Here is a 19,668-nt window from a genome sequence, read left to right on the forward strand (position 1 = left end):
TTGATTAACCTGATTGTAAAATATACATCGGCTTGGCAGAATGAGTTTTCTAAAAATAAGTTTGATGGATATCAACTTTTTTCAATTTTTTAATCAATTTAAATTTTCACAATTGTGGGAAGTTAGGGTCAGAATTATTTAATGACAATAGATGTTAAGAAGTTAAAACTTTATAACTGTTAAAACAAATTGTCAACATCACAAATCAAAACATACCAAGTAAATATCCTTGAAGCAAACTCGAATAACTTCTCAAGCATTGTTTTTGTCTATCTGTAAATTTTGTATTTGATAATATTTGTCACTTTGTATGCGTCTACAGTGAAATTGATGTTTACCAACATTCACTGATAAAAATCTAATCCTTCCGAGCCTCAGTATAAAATATTTCTTACCGAGAATCTCCTGAAGTATTTTTTCCAAAGGGCACACCAGATGTTTTTTTGGTTCTCTCTGGCATTTCAGCAGAGGACTGCACAGCAGGTCCTTTAAAAGCACAGTAATATATCTCAATTTTTATATTAAATGAATTATTGCAAAATACACACATACATATAACTGCCTGGGTTATACCTCCAATAATCATTAATGTGACTTATTTTTAAAACACAGTCTGATGGGGAGAGGGGGAACCCTAAAGAAGCGTACCAAGCCCAACAATGGGATTAGATAACAAATAGCACCTGATTTCTAACTTCCCACCCTGCTCCTAAAAAATACTGAATGCCAAATTCAATGTGTTGGTGTGTTTAAGGGTTTTCTTGTTTTGCATGGGAAGACTGCCATAGCCTCCATGTTATCATTACTAATTTGTTGTCCCATGCACCTATATGCTTCAGATAAAGGGACATCAAAAACAAATAAAAAGAAATCAGTGTAAGAGAAGAATGAACAAGTCATAATGTCTACTGACTGCAGTAAGACTAAAAATGTGGTTGCCCCTTGTGGGTCAAAAGAAACCCTGTCACACAGATTACACGCCCGCTGACAGCGGTGTCATATCAATAATACTTGGCACTTCATAGCACCTTTCATTCAGGGATCTCAAAAGGCAGAAGGATAATGGGGCTCTCCTCTTATAATTTGGGTAAATACTCATCTTTAAACACTCATTATAAAAGATCTCAGACTGAATTACAAGGAAAAGATTCCAGCGTTTCCAGCCCAATAATGTGCAATTGCAATATATGTAAGAAATGAAAATAAGGACAGCAGATATATTGGAATTATAGTGACACCAAGTGGCAAGGGAAATTAATCTCATTTCTGCCCCATTCCTTCATCAAGGTCCACTATAACGGATAGAAAGATTCAGTTTACTAAACTGTATTTTTATTTCACATTAATATTAAACCTACATCAAGCTTGATCTAACGGATTTCAAATTGCTGCCATCTACAAAATAACTATTATAGTATACAGAGGAATAATAATGGTGCAATACCCTTCTCATTACTCTTCTTCTCTTGCTTCTAGACACAATCTGGTCTTTGAGAGCAAAAGGAAGATGTGGCAGCATTACTGAATTCTTCATTTAGCAAAATCCTTCACTGCCATTAACCTTACTTCTCAACAGTAGCGCTCAAATGCTAAAAACTGATTCTCTTCCTCAGGGACTACTACTGAAAAACTCTCTCTCCTCAGTTTCACTTTCTGGGGTCATGCATTTATTTGCATCATGCTGCAAGTATTGGGGTTCCAAGGCATGCAGGGGAAAGTTTACATTTAAAAATGCCTAGCTCACTTTTAATGCATTTCTAGTCGTTTTTGAAAACCCAAAGACTTAGAAAAAAAAAACAAAACCCAAGGTACAAAAGGATACAGACAAGTAATTTTTAAAAACTCCCCAATGCTTCCCATTTGGAAGTTTTAAAACCTCTCCCTCCCTCCCGCATTTCTTTTCTAAAGAGAGTGTTCTAGGGAAGTGAGTTCAGGACTAGGGCTGGTTGAAGATTTTCAATTGAAATTTTGCAATTGGAAAATGTGGTTTTGTCAAAATTGAAGTTTTTCTTTGGGAAAAGATTTTGTCAGCATTTTCCACTGAAAAAACAAATAATGTTTTTACTTTGGGTTGACATTAATCTCTGCATTTGCCTTAATTACTGCAGTGCCTTGTGGAAGGTGTACTTCTGGGTCCCATAAAGAACCACACTGGTTCAGCCACAGAAGTCCCATGAAGCACTGCAGCATCTCAATAATAAGGAGACACTGTGGTACATCAAGGAAGATGTAATCTGCCCAGGATGCAGAGGGGACCCAAAACCACAACTACCATGAGACACTGCAGAGGCTCAGCCAAATGCAGAGATTAATTTCAACTCAAAACAAAGCATTTGGGCATTTCCAAGTTGAAGTTTTTCGTTCTGTGAAATATTTTGCCATTTTAACTTTGTCCTGATTTGGGATGAAAAGGAATGTAGAAATACTAATTTTCAACAGCATGGAAATCCCATTTTGTGATCAATCAGGACCTCCTGAGTTCTAATTCTGCTTCTGCCACTGGCCGGGGGTCAAGACACTTAACTGCTCTGCCTCGGTTTTCTCATCCTGCACCTCCCAGGATTATTGTAAGGATTCCATTAGGTTTTGTGCAGCACTCTGAAGATGTGAAATATATTAGTTCTGTGTGTTTGTCCTTTTCAATGGCGGGGGGGGGAGGAGAGGAGGAATAGCTCCTCCTGCTCATGACAGAATTAAGATGAAATCTAAATTTCTTGTTCATTTAACAAGTTCTACACATATAACGCCTCCCCATCCTAGTCTACCAACACAGCCATATTTTCTTTGCCAGTCTGTAACACACTCACATAATCCAGTTACAAACGTTACATTTTGTCCACACAGCAGAAGTGTTGCTTAAAAAAAAAAAAAAAAAAAAAAAACCAACACACAACAACAACAAAACTACATTTGTGCAGCCACCCCGACCATGCTGCCTAACTGACTGTTGTAGTGCATTCTAGGAAAAGTCTCAGAAGCTACTCCCTAGTGCTTCAGCAGGTGTTACAGTGCCTGAATGATTTCTACACAGAATGACACCAAACAGCACAGGGGCCAATGTATTCTGGCATGTGCTTTCACAGGAAGGGTCTGATCCTACAAGTTGCTGAACACCCTCAAGGCCCATTGAATTCAATGAGAGCTGAAGATGCTTGATGCCTCATGAGCTGCTCAGCACCTTGCAGGATTGGGCCCAGACTGCACAGACAGAGTGATGACTGGTTACAGGAAGACAGCCATCTACGGTAACTAATCTATGCTGCTGGCAATAGGTAACGCTGTTTGCTGCCGGGGTTACTAAAATAATGCTAACCATGTTGTTGGAGGATACAAACCGTTAGAGCCAACCAGGTCACTAACTGGGTACAAAACTGGCTAAGAGTGGTAGTGCGGACAGGGTGATGCTACTCTGCAACATTTGAGCAGTAGCAGTAACTGACACCCAGTTGCAGAGTAGTAATGACCTTGTGCAAGTATTTCTGAATGTTCACTCACCCAACCGATTGCAACTCCTTACCTGCAATGGCAGCTTCTTGGGCTCTGTTCTGAAGCAGTGATTCCACAGCACTTGTTAAGGCTGGCTCTCTCCTTTGAGTCATTTGTTGCTTTCCCTGGTGAGGAGAACACAAGCAGTTTGCATAGTTTCATGACAAAACTGATCAGGACTCAACTCCAGCAGAAATTTTGTGGAGGTGTTGAGAGCAACCCATTTTCTTAATCCCCTCGGAGACAGCAGCAGCAGGCCAGGGCAGAGGGCAAGGCCACCAGTAGCTTGCTTCTTCCCCAAAGCATTGTTTTCCCATCCAGCCTAAAACAACCAAGACACTCAGAGAAGCAGCCCTTCAGTGACACCTGTAGGAATCTCCCCGTCAATGGCATCACCCCTTTGAAACACCCAGTTCTCCAGAATCTCCCTCTATTAGACACCCACCATCTTAACTATGGAGTATTTTAAGCCTTTTGGTGGTAGAATTTTATCCTCAATTTTTTCCCCTCCATTGTAGGATTTACCTTTCCTTTCATCAGAAAGCTGATCCTCCTCTAAAATTGAAATACTTAAAAGAAAATAAACTAGTGGGCATAACAACAAGATTTTTACTTTGCTGATTACTAGTTACAAACTCCGTCTGTCACTCACTCTTTTTTTTTTATTAATGAACAATTTTAATGTTTTAATAAAATCTTTTTTAAAAAAATCTTTCAGTAGAAGTTGTATAAACATTGAATAAATACAGCAGCACAGGTCAAGACACAGAGGATTAACTCCACTTTGGAGGCTACCAAAGGAATTCGGCCTTTGATATATCCCTTAGGATAGTACAGTAGTACTCTGTATCCAGCATGGAAGCTGTATTAGTTTCCATTACTCTACAGTTGCTTTCCTGGAATCTAATTAGAGAAGAGTCTGAAAAAGCTATTTTCTCCTCAGCATTTGCTACCACACTTTTCTGTAACTTCCTGCAGACAGAGGGGTTCTTTTTTGAAGCAACTCACATGGCAGTTAATTAAAAAACCAAAAATATCATTAGCTTCACTGTGGTTTAAAGCTACATATGAATGTGGTGCTTCCCTCCCTACATCACAACCCATTCTGTCTGGTGAGCCTGTCTGCAAGAAAACACAAGGCAAATGTGTTACTTACCGGGGCCTGTTTGGCTGTTTTCTGGCCTGGTGCAAAGACACGTCGTGTAGCTTGTTCTTTGCAAAAACTGATGTGTCTCTCTGCTGCAGCTTCATTAAACCTTCTCAAGCAGTAAGGACACTGAATATAATCTGATTACAACAAAGGAACGAGTATGATTGAGTCAACAGCTCATAAGATATTGAGAGAGCATTGACTACTCTCTGGGAGACTAGGACTCAGGAGACCTGGGATCAATTCCCAGCTTTGCCTGTCCTGCTGGGTCACTTCCCCTCACTGTGCCTCAATTTCCCCATCAATGCTAAGAACTGCCCTTGGCAAAATTCCACACATCTTGGCAACTATGTTCATTTGATAGGTTTGTTGTAGAAATGAAGGCTGGGTGCCATGATCAACTGCAAGTGTTGAGATTCTTGTTGTTGACATACAGGCAGTGGTGAGCTGGAGCTGGTTCACACCGGTTTGCGGGAACCGGTTGTTAAATTTAGAAGCCCACGTGGGACAACCGGTTCTAAAAGGGCATTTAAATTTAACAAGCGCTCCCCGCCGCGGCCCCAGCTCACCTCAGCTCTGCCTCATCCTATGAATGCTCCGCCCTGCTTCTCCTCCCGCCTGCTTCCCATGAATCACCTGTTCGTGCGGGAAGCCTGGGAGGGCTGAGAAACAAGCAGGCCTCCCGCTCAGGCCCAAGAAGATGGAGTTAAGGTAGGAGGAGGGAGGGAGCGAGGAGGACCATGCGCCCTGGCCGGTATCTGGCCGCAGCCCTGCGTCCCCACCTGTCCGCAGCCCTCCCTGGCTCCGGCCGGCTGTCCTTCCCGGCTCCTGCCGCGGCCCTGCCCGGCCCCGCATCCCTGGCCACCTGGCTCTGGCCGCGGCCCCGCGGCCCCAGCCGCCCGGCTCCTGCTGGGTCACGACGTGGCTTGGCTCTGGCAGTGCGGGTCCGGGCGCGGTGGCGGTGGTCCCGCATCCCCAACTGCATGGCTCCTGCCGCAGCCCTCCCTGGCTCCAGCTGCATCCTCTGGCCCCGGCCCCGCGCCCTCGGGCTCCGGCCACCTGGCTCCTGCCGTGGCGCGATGCGGCCTGGCTCTGGCGGCGGCAGCCCGGCCCCGCGGCTCTGGCCACGGCCCTCCACAGCTGTCCGGCTCCTGCTGCGGCCCTCCCTGGCCCCGGCCGCATCCCCTGGCCCCGGCCATGCAACTCCTGCCCCGGCCCCGTGTCCCTGGCCCCTCAGCTCCGGTCGTGGCCGGACTGTAGCGCAGCCAGCCACGTCCAGTCAGTGTGGTAAGCGGGCAGAGAGCAGGGAGGGGGTGTTGGAGAGAGGGCAGGGAGGTTCGGGGGGTGATGGGGAGGTGGATAGGGGTTGGGGTGGTCAGAGGGCAGGGGGATTGAATGGGGGCAAGTGTCCCGGGGGGGCAGTCAGGAAGGAGCAGAGGTTGGATGGGGCAGTGAGAGGCAGTCAGAGGCAGGGGTTCCAGGGGCAGTCAGGGGACAGAGAGAAGAGGTGGTTGGATGGGGCAGGGGTCCCAGGGGGCCCATCAGGAATGAGAGGAGGAGTTGGATGGAGCGGCGGGGGGCAGTCAGGGGATAGGGAAGGGGGGTGGATGGGGCAGGGGTCACTGGGGGGTGAGCCACGACCCCCTCGTGGGGTGAGGAGGGAACCGGTTGTTACGATTTTGGCAGCTCATCACTGCATACAGGGCTTGGTCCAAAGCCTACTGACATCAATGAGAGTGTCTCTCCCCTCTGATATTGCACTACAAATCTCTATTCTGCATTCACTGAGCACAACTGGAGTTCCACATGTGAAATGAATGCAGAGTGGGCAAGAGAGTGCTACATTGAGGATGTGTAGCCTGGATCACAGAGCAGCATTTCTTCACATAAATGTGGAGGATTATATTATGCTTTGTTTTAAAAAAAATAAAATTGAATAAAACTCTAGAAAAATCAGACATTTAACAAAAAAAATGGCAATGTGATTAACCAAAAGGATTACTGTACTATATACTATAGCAGGGGTAGGCAAATTTTTTGGTCCAAGGGCCACATCGGCATTGCAAAACTGTATGGAGGGCCGGGTAGGGAAGGCTGTGCCTCCCCAAACAGCCTGGCCCCTGCCCCTTATCCACCCCCTCCCACTTCCTGCCACGACTGCCCCCTCAGAATCTCCAACCCATCCAACCCCCCCGCTACTTGTCCCCTGACCACCCCCTCCTGGGACCCCCGCCCCAACCACCCCTCAAGACCCCACCCCCTGTTCAATCCCCCCCTGCTCCCTGTTCCTTGACTGCCCCCCCCAGAATCTCCACCCCATCCAACCGCCCCCTGCTCCCTGTCACGACTGCCCCCGGGGACCTCCTGCCCCTTATCCAACCCTCCACCCCCTTACCATGCTGCTCAGACCAGCAGAAACTCGCAGCCCTGCCGCAGCCAGCCACGCCACCCGCACTGCCTGGGAGTGGCGGGCCAGACCACTGGTGGCGTGGCGAGGTGAGGTGAGGCTACAGGGGAGGAGGGACAGCAGGGGAGGGGCCGGGGACTAGCTTCCCTGGCCAGGAGCTCAGGGGCCAGGCAGGACGGTCCCGCAGGCCGGATGTGGCCCACAGGCTGTAGTTTGTCCATCTCTGTACTATAGTTTCAACCAATTTGCCTGGTACTGAAGGTAGGCTTGCCAGCCTGTAAGTATCAGGATTGCCTCTGAAGCCTTTTGTAAAAAATCAACATTACATTTGCTATCCTCCAGTCATCTGGTACAGAGGTACACGAGTTAATTCAGTTTAAACTAAATGGAAGAATAAACAAAAGTACGTCTGCAACTAGGGTCGTTGATTTCAAAAAGGAAAACTTTAAACTAATTCCCTTAAGTTTTTAGGGAAGTTGCCTGGACTGAAGAACTCAGGGATCTGAATGTAGAGAAGCCTTGGAATCGTTTTAAGTCAAAGTTGCAGAAACTATCTGAAGCCTGCATTCAAAGTGGGGAGGGGAAGGGGGCGAGAAGAGAGGGGAAAGAGGAAATCTCATACAGAAGGGTTGCAAGACCAAACTGGCTCAACAAGCATCTCAAACAGGCTATTAAAAGAAAGCAGAAAGCCTACAAGGAATGGAAAAAGGGAGGGATCTGCAAGGAAAGCTACCTTTTGGAGGTCAAAAAATGTGAGGCTAAAGTGAGAACTGCAAAATACCTTTACAAAAGGACATTAAAACCAATAGTAAAAGGTTATTTAGCCATATAACTAAAAAGAAAAGAAGAGGGACTGCTAAACATCAAGGATGGGGTAGAGATTAAAGATAATTCTAGGTAGGGCCTAACACCTAAACAAATACTTTGCCTCAGTATTAAATAACGGGAATGAGGACCTTGGGGACAATGACAGGGTGGCTAACGGGAACAAGGATATGAAAGTAGAAATTACCACATCCAAAGGTGAAAGCAAAACAAACAGCTTAATGAGACCAAATTGGGGGGCCCAGCTAATCTCCATCGAAGAACATTAAATGAATTGGCACATGAAATTGCAAGCCCAATAGCAAGGATTTTTAATGAATCCATAAACTGGGGGGTTATACCCTATGACGGGAGAACTGCAAATATAGTACATATATTTAAGTTAGAGGACCATTAGTTTGATCTCGGTTGTATGCAAAGTCTTAGAACAAATTTTGAAAGACAGAGTAATAAAAAAGACAGAGGTAAACAGTAAAGGCGATAAAATACAGCATGGTTTTACAAAAGGTACACCTACCAGATCGCTTTCTTTGAGAAGAAGATCTTCAATTTTCTAGACAAAGGAAATGCAGTGGATCTAATCTATCTGGATTTCAGTAAAGCATCTGATATAGTTCCACATGGGAAATTATTAAATTGAGAAGATAGGAATGAACTACTAGAGCCTCTCCGGGGATAGTGCTTGGGGTGTGCTATAGACCGCCGGGATCGACCCAGGATATGGATAAGGAATTGTTTAATGTATTAAGGGAGGTAAATACTAATAGAAACTGTGTAATTATGGGGGACTTTAACTTCCCGGATATAGATTGGGGAACAAACGCTAGTAGCAATAATAGGGCTCAGATGTTCCTAGATGTGCTTGCGGATCAATTCCTTTATCAAGTGGTAGCTGAGCCGACGAGGGGGGAGGCCATTTTAGATTTGATTCTGGTAAGTAGTGAGGACCTTGTTGAGGAAGTGGTAGTGGGGGACAACTTGGGCTCCAGTGATCATGAGCTAATTCGCTTTAAACTAAATGGAAAGAGTACCAGAATTAAGTCAAAGACTAGGGTTTATAATTTTAAAAAGGCCAATTTTAACAAATTAAGGGGACTGGTAAGGGAAGTGGATTGGGCAAACGTATTAAGGGACCTAAAGGCAGAAGAATCCTGGGATTACTTTAAGTTAAAGATGCAAGAGCTGTCAGAGGCCTGTATCCCCAAAAAGGGAAAAAGATTACTAAGCAAGAGACTTAGACCGAACTGGATGAGCGACCGGCTGAAAGGGGCGATTAGGAAAAAACAGAAAGCGTACAAAGAGTGGAAGAGGGGAGGGATCAGTAAGGAAACTTACCTTAGTGAAGTCAGAGAATGTAGAGATAGAGTGAGAAAGGCCAAAGGCCGGGAAGAGTTGGACTTAGCGAGGGGAATTAAAAGTAATAGTAAGAGGTTTTACAGCCATATAAATAGGAAGAAAGCAAAGAAAGAAGAAGTGGGACCGCTGAAGACTATAGCCGGAGAGGAGATTAAAGATAATCTAGGCATGGCGCAATATCTCAATGAATATTTTGCATCGGTGTTTAATGAGGCCAATGAAGGTATTAGGGATACTAGCACCGTTACAGAGGGGCATACGGGATGGGGGATTACCGCATCCGAGGTAGAAACAAAACTAGAACGCCTTAATGGGACTAAGTCGGGTGGACCGGACGATCTTCATCCGAGAATATTGAAGGAATTGGCGCGGGAAATAGCAGGCCCATTAGCGACTATATTTAATGAATCTGTAAACTCGGGGGTAGTCCCGTTAGACTGGAGAATAGCCAATGTGGTTCCTATTTTCAAGAAAGGGAAAAAAAGTGACCCGGGTAACTATAGGCCTGTTAGTTTAACATCAGTAGTGTGCAAGGTGCTGGAGAAGATTCTGAAAGAGAAACTAGTTGAGGACCTTGAAGTTAATGGCAAATGCGATAAATTACAGCATGGTTTTACGAAGGGCAGATCGTGCCAAACGAATCTGATCTCCTTCTTTGAGAAAGTAACGGACTTATTAGATAAGGGAAATGCGGTGGACCTAATATACCTGGATTTCAGTAAAGCGTTTGATACAGTACCCCATGAGGAACTATTGGTTAAAATGAAAAACATGGGGATCGATATGAAAATCCAGAGGTGGATAGGGAATTGGTTAATGGGGAGAATGCAGCGGATCGTATTAAAGGGTGAATTGTCGGGTTGGAGGGAGGTTACTAGTGGAGTGCCTCAAGGTTCGGTTTTGGGACCCATCTTATTTAATCTATTTATAACTGACCTCGGGACCGATTGCAAGAGTGGGCTGATAAAGTTTGCGGATGATACGAAGGTGGGAGGAGTTGCAAACTCGGAGGAGGATAGGGATACTCTGCAGGGAGACTTGAATGAGCTTGTGAATTGGAGTATCAGAAATAGGATGAAATTTAATAGTAAAAAGTGTAAGGTGATGCACTTGGGGACGAATAATAACAATTTTAGTTACAAGATGGGGACGCATTGGTTAGAAGTAACGGAAGAGGAGAAGGACCTAGGGGTCCTTGTGGACCGCAGGATGACTATGAGTCGGCAATGTGACGTGGCGGTGAAAAAAGCCAATGCGGTCTTGGGATGTATTAGGCGAGGTATATCTAGTAGAGATAGGGAGGTCCTGCTTCCGTTGTATAAGGCGCTGGTGAGACCTCATTTGGAGTACTGTGTGCAGTTCTGGTCTCCAATGTTTAAAAAAGATGAACTCAAACTGGAACGGGTGCAGAGAAGGGCGACTAAGATGATCAGAGGAATGGAAAACCTGTCGTATGAAAAGAGATTAGAGGAGCTTGGGTTGTTTAGTCTGACAAAGCGAAGGCTGAGGGGGGATATGATTGCTATCTTTAAATATATCAGAGGGGTTAATACAAGGGAGGGAGAGGAATTATTCCAGTTTAGTACTAATGTGGACATGAGAACGAATGGATACAAACTGGCCGGGGGGAAGTTTAGGCTTGAAATTAGACGAAGGTTTCTGACCATCAGAGGGGTGAAATATTGGAACGGCCTTCCGAGGGAAACGGTGGGGGCGACGGACCTGTCTGGTTTTAAGATTAAGTTGGATAAGTTTATGGAGGGAATGGTTTAATGATAAAACATAGTAGCCAAGGAAAACCAAGCAATGGTACATGAACAGCATAATGGCCAACAAGGGTCAGGCTAGAGACTCTTGCCTATATGCTCGGGGTATTACTGATCGCCATATTTGGGGTCGGGAAGGAATTTTCCTCCAGGGTAGATTGGCTGAGCCTCTGGAGGTTTTTCGCCTTCCTCCGCAGCATGGGGCAGGGATCACTAGCAGGAGGGTCTCAGCCGATTGAAGTCACTAAAACACAGGATTGGGGACTTCAACGGTAGAGTCCAGGGAAGGGTCTTGCGGCCTGCAGCATGCAGGGGGTCAGACCAGATGATCATAATGGTCCCTTCTGACCTTAATGTCTATGAGTCTATGAGTCTATGAACATAGAATTGAAAGGTGGGTAAGGAACTGGTTAAAGGGGAGACACAATGAGTCATACTGATAGTTCATCTATCAGGCTGAAGGGCAGTTACTAATACAGTTCCTCAAGGATCAGTCTTTTGACCATTAATGACCTTGACACAAAATGTGGGAATCTGCTAATAAAATGTATGATGACACAGGTTAGGAGATATTGCCAATACAGAGGAGGACTGGAATGTCACACAAGAAGATCTGGATGACCTTGAAAACTGGAGTAGTAGAAATGGGATGAAATTTAATAATGCAAAGTGTAACGTCATGTAATTAGGGACTAACAACAAGAGTTTTGCTACAAGCTAGGGATTTACCAGTTGGAAGCGACCGAGGAAGAGAAAGACCTGAGTGTTTTGGTCTATCACAGATGACTAAGAGATGCCAATATGATGTGGCCATGAAAAAAACGAATGCAATCCTAGGATGCATTAGGTGAGGTATTTTCAGTAGAGACAGGGAAGTGCTACCATTGTGCAAGGCACTGGTAAGACCTCATCTGGAATAGTGTGCGCAATTCTGGTCTCCTATGCTTACGAAAGATGAATTCAAACTGGAACAAGTGCAGAGAAAGGCTATTAGGATGATCAGAGGAATGGAGAACCTACTTTACAAAAAGAGACTTAAGGAGTTGGCTTGTTTAGCTTAACAAAATGAAGGCTTAGGGGAGATACAATTGCTCTCTAAGTACATCAGAGGGGTAAACACCAGGGAGGGAGAGGAGTTATTTAAGTTAAGGCCCAATGCTGGCACAAGAACAAATGGATATAAACTGGCCATCAACAAGTTTAGGCTTGAAATTAGATTAAAGTTTCTAACCATCAGAGGAGTGAAGTTCTGGAACAGCCTTCCAAGGGGAGTAGTAGGGAAAAATTACCTAACTTGTTTCATAATTGAGCTGATAAGTTTATGTAGGGGATGGTATGATGCCTAAAATGACACATGGCGCATCTGCATCTCGTATTAGCAGATATCTTCAACAACCAGAGATGGGACACTAGATGGGGAGGGCTCAGAGTTACTAAAATAATTCTTTCCCAGGTGTCTGGCTGGTTGGTCTCACCCACATGCTCAGGGTCTAACAGATCACCATATTTGGTGTCAGGAAGGAATTCTCTCCCCCCCCCCCCCCCCCACACACACACTCTAGGACAGATTGGAAAACACCATGGTGGTTTTTTGCCTTCCTCTGCAGCATGGGTCACTTACTGGTTTGAACTAGAATAAATGGTAGATTCTCTGTAACTTGAAGTCTTTAATGATTTGAGGACTTCAGTGACTCAGCCAGGGGTTATGGGCCTGTTGCAGGAGTGGGTGAAGTTCTGTGGCCTGTGCTGTGCAGGAGGTCAGACTAGATTATCATGATGGTCCTTTTTGGCCTTAAAGTCTATGAGAAGCAAGAGGCTCAACTTTCAAAGGTGCTGAGCACCCTCACTGACCTCTGAAAATCTAAAAGGTGAATTCATCCCAATGCAGAGGGCCAGCATGAGGCCTATGCCTGACTTACAGTTTATTCCAAGTGGTAAGAGATGAATTTCACCCTTTGTTAGTCAATGCTGGAGTCAGGACTAGAATCCAAGCATCCCAACTCCTACCTCAGAGCTCTGCTACTAGACTGATGAGTTGCTACCATTAAGGTTGAAAGGGCCAATTATTTTTCTTCCTCTGCAATTCATCTATGTTGCTCTACTTCTCCCTGATTCTCTCCTCCTCCTACTTACTGAATGCAGAAACCCTCTTTAGCTGCTCCCAGGGCTGCCCCTAATTCATGCTCTGCTCCACCACTACATTTTAAAAACAATCAGGAATGAGGGAGTTAATGTTCACCTTGGGTTGCGCAGAATGGAGTAAAGCTGAAGCCCATCTGTGAACAACAGGAGCTCATTGTTTTACCAAAGATAAGCAAGCACAAGAGCAGCAGTAAGTGAAACTAAATCACAAACCTGGATTGATGCTTGGAGGTGGAGGAGGAGGAAGGGGTCGGCCCTCTTTCATGGCTTTTGTGACTTGCTTAGCTGACTGAATAGCATTAATAAAGTCCTCATGCAGCTGTCTCCAGTTAGATTTCTTTTCTGGTTGTTTCTGTAAAGGAAATGTACTGCAACAAACTCTATATATCCATCTATGGGGATATATAAAGACTTTGACTGAGGGTTCTTTGCTAAATAAAATTTCAAGAGGAAGAAGAAATATTAGAAACAGAACAAAATCTTAGTAAGACTCAGAAAAGTGATTTGACCTATCTCCCCAGCCTCACAAATTAACCAGTGCTCCAAGGGACCAATAAAAGAATAGCCTCTCATATCAAGACATTTAGGTCACAGAGGACTATAGTTTATACTGGATTAAATATGAAAGTTAGCATGACAATCACCTCTCCCCTCCCCCCTTTTGATCTCCTCTTATATTTTTTGCCTCTTCTCTCAATCAGTCAAAGTCTGAAATTGGATTCTGCATAGCCTGCTGCTGTTACTAGATCAGCAGCAGCAAACCCTCATCAGCCTGGGCTGAGATCATCAGCCCAGGCTGGGATTATTTAGTTGGGGTTGGTCCTGCTTTGAGCAGGGGGTGGACTAGATAACCTCCTGAGATCTCTTCCAAACCTAATCTTCTAAGATAAACAGCACACAACCATAGTATTGGCATCTGTGAGACAAATGCTGTGTGGGTGCCCCAGTCCTGCTTAGGCCCTATGGTTACCACAGCAATACAGATAATGATCTTCCTTAAATAAAGGAATAAAAATTGCTTACTGTTTGAATTTAATAGCAATAAAGCTCTGCAGCTTTGTCGTTGGGACTTTACAGGCCACAGATGGCTCTTGAGCTGAACCTTGAGCATTCCTGCACCAGATCAGTGTCCTACCATCACTTCCTCTCATGGACCTAACTAGAGAGGAAGCTGTCAGAAGCTTGTATGTTATTCATATGTTTTATTTTTAAGGAAAACTCCCATAAGAACTGAGGCCTCCATGTGTTCCTAACAGTTTCACTGTACACCAGCATGGCTCTTGCACTGAGAAGAAGCCTCAAGTTAGGGAGGCAACAAGCCACTTATTAGCACTTGATAAAGACCTTGATAAAGGCTAGGGCTGGGGACAGGGGAAGGCAAGAACAAAGCCAGACCCAGTCGAGGAGACAGCATTTTCCAAGAGAGAATGCCACACACAGCGAAGAATCCTAGGCTCATTCAGGACACCCATTCATCGCTGGAGTGAATGACAACATTTGTTGACCAAAGATATTAGAATGAAGGCAACAGGCCTGCTACAATTTCAACAATACCTTTGGTGGTGGCTGTTTCTTCACTGAGGGAATTTCAGTTCCCTGCAGTCTCTGTTTCAAAGAATTGAAAGGTTTGCGCTTTTTGTTGAAGACTTTCCTGCATATTGGCTCGTGCCTTAACTGGGATGCAAAGAACAAACAAAATCTTATGGCAAAGACCTTATGTTCTGCTAATGCTGCTTCTGTCTAAGGCATTATAATTATTTCTGCCACACTCTGGAATATTGCTAGATCAGAGAAAGCACAAACCACCTATTTACACCACAGGGCAGGACAGTACTCTGAATACTGATCAGATCAGTCAGTCTTCTTTTTTCCACAGACAGAGTGAAAATTCCTTTCAACATCTGTGTTTAACCTACTGGCATTTACTGCCTCTTCCTCCCTCTTCCCCCCCCCAACCCTCACAATTCCCCCACAGATGCATAAAACTTAAAGTAGAGGGGGAAAAGCCTTTGTTTTACCAGAACATCTTGTCCAAAATGTCTTCCACAGGTTTCACAAGCTAGCAAATCTTGACTTCTGGCAGCTGTATAAAATTCAACATATCAAACTATTAGTTTCACAGGATTTCTTGCCCTCACCCCCCAAAATCAATGGTAAGAGCAGGCCCTATGATTTCTGGAACTGGTTGTATAAAAGGCACTTTTGCACAACGAACGTCACCTGTGGGTTTTTCCTTCCCCCTTTTGTGATCTCTCCACCTCAGTGGTGGGGTAAATTTCATACCCCACAGGCCTCCATTTCCTCTGTCTTACCAACTGGAGGAGCCAGCTTCACCATTTCCATACGAGTTACTTTACAGTTTAATATAAGGAATGTTAGGGGTTACCATTCAACTGAAGACTTACCAAGTGGCACATTTAGATACTAGGATGATAAATGCCTAAATGGTTAAATTCTAACTTTGGCTCTAAGCCAACTGAACTTCTCCTATATACTTGTTCTAACGTCCTACTCTCTGCTATTGAAGACCGGTATCTTTAGCATGTCAGTCCCTCTGACATCTCACCCTCCGGGCTGTTGGCTTCCTCCCCAGTCCTGCTCCTTCCCCACTGCCCAATGGAAGGAGAGGCTCATGAGTCCCCCTCCCTCCTGCCCAGCTGCCAACTCTGTTTTAACTCTCCACTGTCTCTGGCCTATTGATTTTCCTGTACCTGTTCCCTGCCTGAGAAAGGAGTGATGGACAGGTCATGTTGTGACTCTGGGGAGATGGTGTAGTGTGAGGACAAACGCAAGAGCCATGTTTAAGCACCAACTGGAGAACTCCTCAACCAGAAAATTCCTACCTTTATTAAACTCCCAGCTGCAACACATCCTGGTCCTCCAGAGAACCAGGAATGCTATAAACCCACCACATCTCCCTTTTTTTATAATAAAAGATTAAACACTAAGACAATGTATACACACACACACACCAATTCAAAATGAACTTTAAATGCCATTGATAAGGGTCTAGAGTAGTGCAAATAGTTTTAAGGCATTAAATAGTCCTGAGCAGTATTCTAAAGTTCAAGTCTTTGAAGGGCTCTGATCAGTCTTCCAGGCCATGTTCTCATTTCCATATTGAGTTTGTGCAGGGAGTTCCCTGTGGAGGAGGATCACTTTCCGACAAAGTACCTGCAGGTTCCAGATCCTCTCTGTGTTGTCAGGAAACACTGCAGATGAACCCGATCCCTCCAGAGAAATACAGGCGGAGTTCCCACTAGGTAGGATGTGGGAATTTCTGCCAAGTTCCGAACAGTTCCAAATGTCTGGGAGCTTTTAAGCCAAACTTTGTTCCCTGGTCTCAGTTCAGGTAGTGCTTTTGTTCTGTGCTGAACATTCAAATTTCGTTGTTGCTGAATTTTTATTTTGGTATACGGTTTTTTAAATTCCTTCAGGTTGGACCACTTAGGTTTAAGCTGAATCAGGTAAAGGCATCCTGGATCATCTTCCCATCAGAAGTTCTCCTGAAGATAGTTCAGACAGTGTTGACCGATAGGCCAAGGAATGCTTTATATGGGTCCAGTGATTTTTGCAGAAGTCTTTTTAAAGTCCACACTGCGCTGTGCACCTCCTCATTACTCTGGGGTAATGTGGACAAATAGTACAATGTTCAAAATCAAAGTCTTGTGCAAATGCTAGGAAGGTTTCAGAGGTAAACTGAGGCTCGTTATTAGATATGAGAACTTCTGGAGCTCCATATCTTGCAACTACTGACTTTGGTTTCTGGATGACCTGTGCTGATGAAGTCTGTCAATATATCTGGAAAAGTAATCAATCAACTACAATAATGCATGTATGTCCTTTCCAGAAAAGCAAATCTGTGACTAACCATTGCCATGGTCTGTCAGGTAGCTCTGCAGAGAGTAATGGTTCTGGTGATTCCCCCCCCCCCACCACCACCACTTTTACATATCTTGCAGCCCTCTACTAAAGTCTGAACTTCCATATGGTGGCCTGGTCTGAGTAGGGATTGTTGTGCTTGCGCTGGGTGCTTGTTTATACTTTGGAGTCCATGGATTTTGGCGAGCATCTCTTTCTGAAGCACCACTGGGATAAGAATGCATTGTCCTTTCAGAAACACCATCCACTGTGTGAAGGTCATTTTGGTCCTACCAATATGGGTCTGCTGGAAGGTGACTCCTTTGACCTCACCTTCTTCGGTAGAGTTGAGTCAGTTTCTGGCAAGTCTCATCCTTTAGCTGTTCATCTCTAATTTTCTGATGTTAGCTGGTAGCTGCTAGAATTGCTACCAAAATGAGGTCATTAAACCTTTGACATCTTTCTCTAAAGCCTTTTCATCTTCTGGTGCTGGCTGCTCAACTGGGACTCTAGACAGAGTGTTTGTTTCTATGTGTTTTCCCTGGTACATGTTGAAAAAAAAAAATCGCATCATCCACAATCAAAAATCTCTGAATCGTAGGTGGAAGATATGATGCCCTGCTCATGTCACCCAAAACTGAGTTACCACCCTGACTCAGCAAGTGAGCCTTGCTGCTGCTAAGCTATGAGTCAGCCCGCTGATACATCAGCTTGTCTGCCTTGCCAGCAAACTCCTCAGGACTCTGCCAGCCCAAACCTTTCCTAGCAGGTAACACACAGTCAATCCCCATTCCCAAGTTCCTCAGGGACATCTTTTCACTGGACACTCACAGAAGTTCGCTGCCACGCCAGCCTGGTACTTTGGCTGAGGATTTTACTCTTCAGCTTAATACGCAGCACTCAGATGTTTTTGTAACAAAACAAGACTCCAATGAATCTATCCATGCCACTTGTTACACATGAAAAGAAAACAAGCAAGACAGGAATGTAAATGTGGAGGAACAACAGATTTTGTTCCCGAGTTCAGAAAAATATTTGTAACATGTTATCTTACCGCTTTTAGAACAGACTCTGTCGTCTCTGATTGTTTTTCTACAATTAGCACAAACCTTGCAAACTAACAGGCCTGCTTCAATTAGCACAAACTCAGCAGGCTGGGAGACCTATTTCTTTCTAATAATACAAGACAAATCCAGGGTCTGTACTGGACCATACTTTACCCACAGCATTTATATTACTTTTAATCCAACAACATGAAGCCTTAAAGACACGGATTATGACATTGGCAAATTGGGGGACTGAGTGTATCAGGCCTGATGAGAATTACAGTATAGTGTGCCCTCTGCCAGTTGGCATTGAGGGGCTCCCTCAGTTACAGGTCATTCAGTGGTTTTGAATCCAATAATCCCCATAGGGCTTGTGATCTGTTTCTGTGTTAAAATTCAAGCTAGATATGCAGAGGACCAAGGGATTGCTAGAGCTTCCTTTTCCACCTGAGTATGCCACTGATCAGTTTCTGTAAGGCTTCTTGATATGAATGCAGCAGGTCTCATGTCTCCTGGCTGCTTTTGCGTGAGCACTACCCCACATGAAGAGGCATCTGTTGCTACTGTTGACGGATAGTTTACTGAATATCGTGTAAGAACAGGCAGAGATGTCAGTAGTTCTTTTATACAATTAAATGCATTTTGTGGTGCAGTCCACCAGATCACATATTGTGATCATTAAGAAAATCTCTTAAAGATTTTTAGAGGAGCTAAAATTGGTAAGAATTTCCCAAAATGATCTGTCGTGACCAGGCATCTTCTTACAGTAGAAACATCTTTGGGGTCAGGTAAGGTGAATAATGCTTTCAGTTTGTTGGAAAATCAGCTGAATTCCGTTTGCCAAGTATGTGTCCTATAAATTTTATCTGCTTCTTTCCAAATTCACATTTCTGAGTGACCTTGTTGAAAACATCTCAAAACTGCATGTAATCACACACAGTGTTCATTTTTAATCTCTACCATCTACCAACATATCTGCATTGCAAAGGATACCAGACAAACCTGACACAATCTGAGACAGTCTTTTTTGGAAATGCTTTGGTGCTGAAGATATGCCAAATGGAAAACAATTTAAACGGTACCTTCCAAATGGGGAGGAGTATAGTTAACAGATTCTTTAGCAAGGGGGATTTTCTAGAAGGCTGGGATAGTATCTAACTTTACGATTTGTATTTGGTTAAATGCAGGAACCATGTGTCTTTCTCTACACATGCTTTTACTAAGTTGTCTAAGATCCACACAAATTGAGATTTTGCCAGTGGGCTTTGGTATACAGCCACCCCCCACACCAGTCACAGGGGAACTCTTGCCCAGACATTTTTCCATTCTTCTTTGACTTTCCCTACCAAAGCTATAGAAATGCAGCATGGGGCTGTGAAAGCAAAGGGAGTGGTTGATGGCAATCAGTTTGATTTTGTACTCCCGACCGCTTCCCTACCATGGTGCAGACATGGGGATACACCTCCTGTATAGTTTGCTTTGTGCATTAGTACCAAAGCTCTGTACAACTTCTCATGAGTTATGTACCCGGATACGTGGATGCCAATATCTAAACCAAAAAGAAGAACAGGAGTACTTGTGGCACCTTAGAGACTAACAAATTTATTAGAGCATAAGCTTTCGTGGACT

At 44.4% G+C, this 19,668-nt stretch overlaps 1 protein-coding gene across 1 annotated transcript; it reads right to left on the reverse strand.

Annotated features, from left to right (window-relative positions):
• Positions 1-391: 391 nt before the first annotated feature.
• Positions 392-15,475, reverse strand: ZC2HC1B (zinc finger C2HC-type containing 1B). Its single transcript, XM_054022871.1, has 7 exons — positions 15,445-15,475; positions 15,151-15,215; positions 14,687-14,806; positions 13,346-13,484; positions 4,643-4,773; positions 3,518-3,611; positions 392-486 (listed from the first exon to the last, which is right to left on the reverse strand). The coding sequence occupies exons 1-7, from the start codon at positions 15,473-15,475 to the stop codon at positions 392-394; spliced, it is 675 nt and encodes a 224-aa protein (XP_053878846.1).
• Between the last annotated feature and the right edge of the window lie 4,193 nt (positions 15,476-19,668).

This window comes from Malaclemys terrapin, chromosome 3 (assembly GCF_027887155.1).
Source record: "Malaclemys terrapin pileata isolate rMalTer1 chromosome 3, rMalTer1.hap1, whole genome shotgun sequence".
Classification (NCBI taxonomy): Eukaryota; Metazoa; Chordata; order Testudines; family Emydidae; genus Malaclemys; species Malaclemys terrapin.